The 10381-nt window shown below is 38.9% G+C and overlaps 1 protein-coding gene across 2 annotated transcripts; it reads left to right on the top strand.

Annotated features, from left to right (window-relative positions):
- The first annotated feature begins 839 nt into the window (after positions 1-839).
- On the top strand, positions 840-9960 carry slitrk5b (SLIT and NTRK-like family, member 5b). Of its 2 annotated transcripts, none has more exons than XM_040005683.1 (2): positions 840-3676; positions 6133-9960. In XM_040005683.1, the coding sequence occupies exons 1-2, from the start codon at positions 3526-3528 to the stop codon at positions 6789-6791; spliced, it is 810 nt and encodes a 269-aa protein (XP_039861617.1). In that variant the 5' UTR covers positions 840-3525; the 3' UTR covers positions 6792-9960. The 2 variants fall into 2 exon arrangements, with proteins under 2 accessions (XP_039861617.1, XP_039861616.1); XM_040005682.1 differs by having other exon boundaries at positions 841-3676; positions 4136-9960.
- The last annotated feature ends 421 nt before the right edge of the window (positions 9961-10381 follow it).

Genomic DNA, 10381 nt, shown 5'->3' with positions numbered 1-10381 from the left:
GTCCCTATCCTCATTGACTAAATTGCTTGTGGAGTTGCAAGTGATTAACATGTCAGGTCTCCTGTAAGTATATTGCTTTACTCCATAAATAACTAACAAGCCCTTTTTGTTGCATTCTATATCCCTGCTGGCACAGCATGCCTGGGAAAGGTATACTACACTATAATTACTTCACAGGTTCTCAAGAATATCGTTATTGTTAACCTTATTTCTCCCTAATTTCATTTAAATTTACAAGTGGAATACACTATTGCTATCCAACTTACATTCATTGGCTGCTTCTTTAGGTAAGTAACTAATATTTATTTATAAGGAACCTTTCACAGACAAGCGGACACAAATGGAGACACAAAATAAAGTAAAATAAATAAATATAATTACAAGTCATCCATACTATACAAAAACAAGTTAATATAAAGAATAAATAAAGCCAGTAAACATATTTTAAAAAAGCCTAGCTAACCAAAAAAGTTTTTAACTTTTTTTTTAACAGAGTCAGCAAAGTCAGCTGAACATAACAGAAGTGGAACATTATTCCAGAGTCTTAGTGCAACAGAATAAAAAGCTCTGTCCCCCCAGTTTTCAGTCTCGTACATGGGACAATCGGCAGACTCTGAGCCTGTTATTGAAGGGTACTAGCAGAATCGTGTTTGGTAAGAAGTTAGAACAGTCTGGAGCCTGGCTACTTGAGAATTTTAAAGGAACTCTAAAATCTGTAATTCACATTTTTAATACTTATTGGACCTCAATTTGCCCTCAGAACTGCTTTAATTCTTTCTGACATAGTTGAACAAGGTGCTGGAAATATTCCTCATTTTGTCCAAGTTGACATGATAGCATGAATCAGTTGCTGCAGATTTTTCAGCTGCACATCCATGATCCCAATCTCCTGTTTCAGCACATCTCAAAGGTGCTGTTTTGGACTGAGATCATTGTCGTGTTCAAGAAATGAGTCTGATAAGATTTGAGGTTTTGGGTTCTTAGCTGACAAGAGTGGACTGCTACTGTAACCCATCCGTTACACCGTTGTATTGCTCTTCTGCATAACTTACTGTTGCCCTCCGATCAGTTCAAAGCAGTCCACTCATTCTCTTATTGCCAAATTAAAAAAAAACAAAAAAAAAACAACGAGGACTTTTTGATCAGAGAACTGCTTCCCACTTGAAATTTTTCATTTTGCAAACCTTTCTCTGTAAACCCTCAAAATGGAAAATCCCAGTACAGTAGATCAGCAGTTTCTGAAATGCTCAAACCAGCCCATCTGGATCCAAAAATCATGCTAATTTCAAAGTCACTTAAATCACTTTCTTTCCCTATTCTGATGCTCAGTTTGAACTTGTTTGCCTTGATCTGCTGTACTTGCATAACAATCCTGAAAAAAAGTCAGTGTTGTTTAGCTGTTTGTAATGTAACGTCCCTTCTGTTGTAACAAAGGCCTGTCAGAGTCCTGACAGAAACGCTTCTGCCAGACAAAGGCAGAACATTTCACTGGGATACCGAATGTTCTTGTATGCTCCAGCTGGACACAGATGACAAAGTATGGTGCTCCATCTGTAAGGAACATACATCAGAAGCACTACCCATCATGCTCTGTGGCACGGCGCCAACTCTGTTTGTGTATTTCTGACCTTGGAGCACATACACATTGTTAGTCATCATCCTTTTCTTCCAGTTATTTGTAATGCTGATTCTCTGTGTATGTGCATGTGTGTGTGTGTGTGTGTGCCTGTGTGTGTGCGTGTGTGTTTGGAGGGGGAGAGGGTGCAAGGGGAGAACACTGTTTTCTGCTCCCAGTTGGTGAAGATTATGTTCAGTGTCATGGAAGACTTGGAGAGATATTAAATGAGCCTCATATCATGTGGTGTGTGTGCCTCGTGCTCCCTCTACACATTGTGACCATGGACAGAAATTAATTATCATAGTGCAAGGAGTGTAAACATATGCGTGAACATAAACAAAATGCAAATACACAAAGTCACGTTCATTTGAAAGTATATTGAATATATGGCTTTTTTAGTGTAATATGATGCAAGTCAGCTGCACAATACATCAATTAACATAAATGCTAATTTATTCAGAAATAGTGGTATAATGATGGGGTTTAGCTAATGCTGAGGGCCTAGCCTCGGATAAGGAGAAAACCTCTGAAGGCAGAGGAAACAGACGCACAAATGAATTGCACAAACACTGAATGCAGCCTTCATACTCTTTAATATGAGCCACAGGCACTGTCCCTGATGTGCCTGCTCTCCTCCCATGTGAGCAAGAGCCAAGTGGGGAGGATGATGGATATAGCTCCATGAGGATACAGCAGTATGCAATGATAGTTGACATGTTTCCACATGAATGGCACTGCATCAGGTTGAGAAGGCCATGACAGGTCTTTTTCTTTATCCTGTGCATTATCTCTAAACTAACATGAAATTTTGCACGCACCATGTGCCACCAGTTCAGATGCTACATCTGATAAATTAAAATGAGAGAAATGAATAATTCACTCTTAATTATAGCGGTGTGAGAACTCGTTCCAGAACTGTTTGGTTTTCATTAAAGCTAGGTGAAAACACAGTCAGTGAGGACAATGACTCATGCTCTGTGTGACTCATAGTTTGCCATTCAGCTTTCACCAAACAGAGTAAGTATCACATCAAATTTAAGAATAATTTAAGAATAATGATATATTTTTTAATTTTCAAGCTCTCTGCTGGCAGGTGTGGGATCATAGTTACATATCCCAAAAGTGGCAAAGTCCCAGTGTGTTCATGCAGTGATGGCCAATGGCATGGTTTTTATTAAGACTGCTCTGCACAGATCACATAAGCACTTCATTGGTGTTTCAAAGAGCTGAAATGGGATTACTGTGATAGTTCATTCATGCTGTGACCTGAATTTTGCCAAAATATTTTAAAGCATAAAAATCTAACAGCCCCGTACCTCTCACTGACAGAAGTGATATGGACAGAAAGCTGATCAGTCGAGCACTTTGCAAGGCACCCTGTGTCTTCATCAACCGCGTCTCCGGGTGTGATGTCCAAATATAGCAGCTGGGACGTCAGAGGGAAAACTAACACAGTGTTTTTGGAAAGCCACCTGCCATTATGGGATTGACAGATTATGAAAAGCTGATGTAACTTGGCATCCCGGTGAGGGTTTTGTTCTGAGCATGAATAACAAAAAAAACGGTTTAATCAACCGTTTGAACACGGGGCCACGCCTAGCGCGGTGACATCGTTTGTTTTATATATTTAGATTTTTTTCTTTATTTTTTTTTTCTTTGGAACATCTTTTAGGTCAACATCTTTTGGGGGCTGTATCTCGGTATAATGCTCCAGTGAGCTGATTCCTTGTGCATGAAATGACTTGACATCCTCCCGACCACCGAGTGCGACTCAGTGCGCGTGTGCCTGAGCGTCCACGGAGGGAGAGAGAGAGGGAGGGAGAGAGAGAGAATAAGCAACTTTGTGACCAAGCATAGCTGTGTCTACAGGAACAGCGTGGGGGGGGGGGAAAAATCATTTGACAGTTATGGTTGATCAGCGTTTCTTTCATCCCGCATTAGTGACGACGAACGTGCTCGCGTACAATAGCGCCCGTTTCCTATTTCGTTTTGACGGATTAAAAATAAAAGACGCGCCGAAATACCCAGCGAGCCTACATCTTCATCAATGTGCGCGAGGTATGTATTTCCTACCAAGAGTTACACAGAAATTATGAAGGCTATCTTATCTCAGGCAAGGCGCTGTCATACAGAATTTCTGCTAATCTTCTGTAATTTGCAAAGCTTTGCATTTAAATCGGCAGCCTATTTAACAGCACTTCAGGTCTTAACAAGCAAGTATGATATGGGTTCCCCCCTCGCAGTGGATTTAGACTATTGTTTGTGCTTATGTCTTCCTTTGACCTTGCTTTTTTGTTGTTTGACATAGCTTGAAGGAGTTTCTTTCTTTCCTTCTTTTTTTCCTCTTTTCTTTTTCTTTTTTTCTTTAGCCGTTTTAAATCAGCAGGCACAAAGACAGAAGTTACCTCTGGGTAACAGCAATCAAAGCTTTGACTCATGCCGACTAGAGCTCTCTTGTTTAGAAGTTGCTTTCATCGCAGCCCGCCTGTTTTACATCATCGTGTCTTTTATTTCTAGATGACATTGAGGATACCTTAGCAGGACTGTGAGCTTGGCCGTCATTTGCAGGAAAATGCATCTTTGGATTCCATATGTTTTGCTGAGTGCAACGTCAGTGTGCACTGTTGAGATGTTGAGCCATTATGGAGAAATATGTCAAGGACTATGTGCCTGTGAGGAGAGAGAAGGGGTGCTTACCGTGAGCTGTGAAAACAGAGGAATCGAAAGTCTCTCAGACATAAGCCCAGTGTACTTCTCCCAGTATCATCTGCTGCTTACTGGAAATCTTTTGAAAAAGCTATCCACCAATGATTTCGCTGAGTACAAAGGACTTACAATATTACATCTGGGAAATAATGAAATATCTGATCTTGAAGCAGGAGCTTTTAATGGACTGCAGGAATTAAAACGATTACATCTCAACAATAACAAAATTGATGCCTTGAAGGAAGAGTTTTTCTTTGGCCTTGATAGTCTGGAATATCTACAACTTGATTATAATTATATCACTCATATTGTGCCAAATGCCTTCAGCAGACTTCGACATTTGGAGGTCCTGATTCTAAATGACAATTTAATATCTGCCCTGCCCGTAAACATTTTCAAGCATGTACCATTGACCCACTTAGACTTAAGGGGAAATCAGCTCAAAGTACTTCCCTACACAGGTCTGCTGGAGCACATGAACAGTGTTGTGGAGTTGCAGCTAGAGGAGAATCCGTGGAACTGTTCCTGTGAGTTGATTGCTCTTAAAACCTGGCTCGAGAGCATATCATACACAGCTTTAGTTGGGGATGTTGTCTGTGAGTTTCCTTTTCGGCTTCACGGGAGAGACCTTGATGAAGTTTCAAAACAAGAGTTGTGCCCGAGGAGAGCCATTGCTGAATATGAGATGCCACCCCTGCCGCATTTGAGCACCGATGCATACTATAGAACCACGCCAGCTCTTACAGCCTCCTTCACTTCATCTGGGTTCGCACGGTCCTCATCAAGACCCACTAAGGGACCTCGACAGTCAGCCAAATTAAAATCAAGACCCACAGCTCGCATTTCGTCCAATAAACCACAAAATTATGGCCAAATTATTTCATATCAGACCAAATCCCCCGTGCCTTTAGATTGCCCAACAGCCTGCACATGCAATCTTCAAATTTCAGACCTTGGCCTGAACGTGAACTGTCAGGAGCGAAAGATCGAGCAGATCTCCGACTTAAATCCCAAACCTTACAATCCCAAAAAGATGTATTACACTGGGAATTACATCACTGTGGTTCGCAGATCAGACTTTATTGATGCAACTGGATTAGACTTGCTTCATCTTGGTAACAATCGAATAGCCCATGTACATGACAGAGCTTTTGCTGATTTGGCAAATCTTAGAAGACTATACCTTAATGGTAATTTAATAGATCATCTTCCAGCTGATATATTTTATGGATTAGATAGCCTGCAGTTCTTGTATTTAGAATATAATGTAATTAAAGAGGTTACATCTGACACCTTTCAGCATGTACCTAAGCTTCAGCTTTTATTTCTAAACAATAACCTACTGAAAACTTTACCAGAGGGAACGTTTACTGGCCTGACGTTAGCCAGACTAAATCTTCGCAACAACCATCTTCGATATCTGCCAGTCAGGGGTGTGCTAGATCAGCTTACAGCACTGGTACAAGTTGATTTGTTTGAGAATCCCTGGGATTGCTCATGTAGCATACTGGAGTTGAAGATGTGGCTGGAGCAGCTCAGCACGGGCACAGTTGTAAACAATGTCATCTGTGGATCTCCTAAGAAACTAGCTGGAGAGGATATGAGATACATTAAGACGACTAATTTCTGCCCTAATAACTCTGATATACTTGCCTCCATGATTCCACCGTCTGAAGAATCTTTTCCTGGAAGCACTATCACCATAGAAACATCCTTGGACTCTGACACTCAGTACAGCACCATTCCTTTATCTGTGATGATTCTTGCCCTTCTCCTCATGTTCATTATGTCTGTGTTTGTGGCTGCAGGGCTGTTTGTGGCGATGAAAAAGAGACGTCAAAAGAGTCAAAATGAGCAGAATAACTCAATGAATGCTTGCATTAGCTCTCTCAACATGGAATATGGCCTTTACAAAAAAGGATCCATCCCCAAAGTCAGGACATCCAGCGGACATGTGTACGAGTACATCCCACCTCCTACAGAATCTTCATGCAGAACCACTGCTCACACCCCACCGGACAATAAATCAGCGGACGGATTTAGAGACTTCGATGAGTTGAGTGGCGCTTTTCTGGGTAACTCGGATGAAGAGCCAGCCAGTAATGTAATAAGCTCAGAATACAGTGCCACCACTCCAGAGCCTCTTAACAAGCCCTCCACCCCTCACCAAAATGACCCGTGCTTCTACAGGGATGTGCTTGAGCCTGACAAGCATGCACGCTACAGCAATACATTGCCATGCAGACATACAGCACATTCATCAAATCAGTATGCCACAGACTTTGATGCGAGGCATCAGTATGTTCCCCCTGAAAGAATACAACAGACAATACTGTATTGTACTTCGCCAAGTACTGTTTATGTGGAGCCGAACAGGAGTGAGTACTGGGAACTGAAAGCAAAGCTTCACATTGACCCAGATTACCTGGAGGTTCTTGAAAAACGAACTACATTCACACAGTTTTAAGAGACTTGGACGGATTTCTGTGATGTATCTATTTTAATCAGGAGTCGTAACATGTCCTAAAAAATAGGCATAATTATTTTCTCAACTTTAGTACAGTGCATTGGGAGTTACAGCGTGCACTTCTCGGAGTCATGCCTAACAGAAGTGAGCAAGAAAAGACAACACGCTTCATTTTAAATGATCACTTAACACTTTATCCCTGTTTTGTTTAACAGTTTGGTTTAATTTTAAAAATATAAAGAAGAAAGCACAGATTCAGGGCTCATATGACTCATCTCTATCCTGGAGCTGTATCATTGACAACAATGTGAGACTGAGCTTTAACTCCCAAATTAGCTTCATTTTATGAGTGCTAATGAACCGTGCAGACGACATGTACTTGTCCCAAAATAAACCAGGTTTTTTGTCACAGATACATGTATTGCTGCCAGTTCTGCCTTTTCAAATTTATTCAAAATGAAACACGTGCATAGGACTAAAACAAATTTGTCCTGCAAATAGATTTATAGCCATGAAGTTGACCTTTTAGGTAGACAAAAGTCACTTAAGCACTGAGCCAGACCCATTTAGCTATGCAGTCCTCGAGGAGTCACAGCTCGGAGGTGATAATATTTAATGCATTAGATCATGGAATAAATTCTAAAGTAATGTTTCAAACCACAGATTATGAGACTCATAAATCGCAGCTCACTTGTTGGGAGGTTCTAAAGAGAATAATCACAATAATTCATATCCTACAAATGTATTGAACTGAACCAGTACAATGAAATCCCTCAAAGACTACCTATCTCCAGCCTGACAGCACTAAGTGATTATGATTATGAAAGCATGTTGGGCTGGAGTTAAATTTAATGCATTGTAATTGTGCTCAAAAATGTTGTAACTAAAACATTATACTCATAACTGTATTCAGGTGTATTGTAAAGGAAAGAAAATGAGCTTTAACTGCCAATGTTTGTCATGTGTTACAAATGTGTGCAAACAGTGTGTCTGGCATTTTACATAAACACACGCTTACACCCTCATCTGTTACGTGTACCACTACCAAAGCAGTCCACAAAGAATAACACATATATATATATATATATATATATATATATATATATATATATATATATATATATATATAGTTTACATCAAAACACAGTCCTGTGAAATATTGAACCTATAATAACTCTTTACTGTAAGTGTCAGAATGTGTCTACTGTAGTATCCCAGTTACAACACATTTGAGTGAATTTACAATACAATGAGATATATCTGCAAAGTATTCTGTCTGAAACTCAGTTCAGATTTTTCAGTGTTTTGGCCTTAGGCTCATACATTATAAACATTTGAGTAACTGCAAATTCTTATGCAAACAAATACGGTTATCGAGCTTTTTGTCAGTTATTTGGTTTATTATGTTTTATTTTATATAAAAAAAGAATGCACTATGACTTTTACAGGTCAAAAATGATGTCACTTTCTGAAATGCACAATGTAGTAGTGTGCATATAGCCATAGAAATAGATTTAATAATTTCATACATAAAGATTACATCTGTCAAAAACTCTTGCACTATGCATAGATATGGATTATCCTTAGACAATCTCTGCAAACCTTCCCACTGCTCACCCCTCCGTCACCAAAAGCATCCATAAACACAAAATTTAATAATACTATCACATCCCATAACTCCTCATTTGGAATTCAGCACACATGAATATTCAGAGGTACTTTTGTACCACATTTTGGATAATTCATTTATTCGCAAAAGTAATATATTTTTAATTACATGTGTTTTTAGGGGAATACTGAGTGGATTTGCTTGCCATTGTTTGTCTCATTTGTTCGGGGTCGCAAGAAATTAGACAGTTTTCCTGCAATTAGCAGTCTCCGCTTGTCTCTTTCTTAGGGAGGGATTGATGGTTAGTGTAACAACTGTGTAAAAATCTGCAAGTGCTTTAGCATTATTAGACTGAAAATCACAACAAATGAATGCAGCGATTGAATGGATAAAATGCATAAAATTTTGAATGCTCTAAAGGAAGCTAAACACATCATGTAGGCATAACGCCACCTAACCAGTTTCTAGGTCAATAGCGAATGCCTAGAAATGTGACTTTCCCTGCAAACATGCAGCAAATTCACATCATATGCAGTATTATGCACTGAACCTGTCATTTTAATTCAGCTAATTACAGGACATGGTGTTTCTGGACCTGGTCTGCATGTCACCAAATATTACACTGCAGTATTAGTCATGCTGTTTACCATGCTGTTTACAGTCTGGGTTTGTTGCCTTTCACGTGTTCAGTCATTTTGTGATTCTTTTGTCACCTGACCTGTCTCTGTGCTTTAGAAATTCAGCAAAACAAATGAACTGAAGTCTGCACAGAAAATAAAAAAGCATGTACCTACACAGCAGGTTTGTTTTTAAAGATTACATTGCTGTGAGTCAGTGTTGAAAACAATGTAAAACTGCAGACATGCACAGACTGATCCACAAAAAATGTTTGTGTTGTGAACAGTGGCTGGCATTTAATTGATTGTGTTTCAACTTCTTTTTTACACGTGTCAGTTTTTACATCCCAAACTAATGCGACAAAAGAGTGGATAATCCAGTATTAAAAGGAAAATGTATTGTGTGGGAGATTCCATACTTTATTTTATTTATATATATATATATATTTGGTTTATTTATTTTTTTTACAGAATCTTGCAAAAAAGAAACTGCATAATCGAACAACAGGATCTGCTGTATATAACAGAAATTTGTAATCTGTTTTCTCTTGTTCAGATTTTTGTAATCCTTGACCAAATGCAGTTTTTTTTGTCACATGTAAGACTACAAATATTGATCATCCAAAATTGTGTTAAATTGAAATGTGACTGTCCTGTGTATATGTGCAAATGTTCAGTTTGCAAAGAAGACAAGGTGAAGTCAGTGTCTTATTCGATTGTGTTTGTTTTTCATATGAAACAGTGATTTCCTGTGTAAACCTTTGATTTGTAAATAGAACACTTCATCAGCCTTTTCATGCAAACTTGCATCTTTTTTTGAAAAGCAAAAACCTGGTCTCTTCTTGCAAAAACACAGTACAACTAGGAATATGTGGGGTAAATATATCTACAATGTGCTGTTTCTTTAGTTGCTAGCTAATGAATAAAACATATGCATTCATTTGATACACTCGTGTTTGTTTTCCCTTCACCCTTTAAACCATGTTCTTTGCAGCAAATGTCATAGTGCACACAGAGGAGAGAAAGTGTTGCGCAAAGCTATTGGCAGTTTTTTTTTCCCTTTTTTTCTCTTCTTGCTAAAATTGTTATATCTAATTCAAATGTCTCGATCAAGAGGTGTCATAGTTTCATTCGGACAAATTGGAAATAACGAGAAGGCTATGTTATATAATCAACACCAAGATGGAATATTTATTACTTCACAATGCCTTAGGATTACTCAGTCACATTCAAAGCTATTTAAACTAACTGCTTAAATGATCAATTATGCCATCTATAAATGCTTATCAGATGCCCCAAAGGATTATGACAGCTGCACAAATAGCAGTGCCAGAATAAGCCTTTGGTGCTATTGCAAAACTAGA

The sequence above is a fragment of the Simochromis diagramma genome, unplaced genomic scaffold (assembly GCF_900408965.1).
Source record: "Simochromis diagramma unplaced genomic scaffold, fSimDia1.1 OVJJ01000501.1, whole genome shotgun sequence".
NCBI lineage: Eukaryota > Metazoa > Chordata > Actinopteri > Cichliformes > Cichlidae > Simochromis > Simochromis diagramma.
This window is presented reverse-complemented; position numbering and strand designations above follow the sequence as displayed.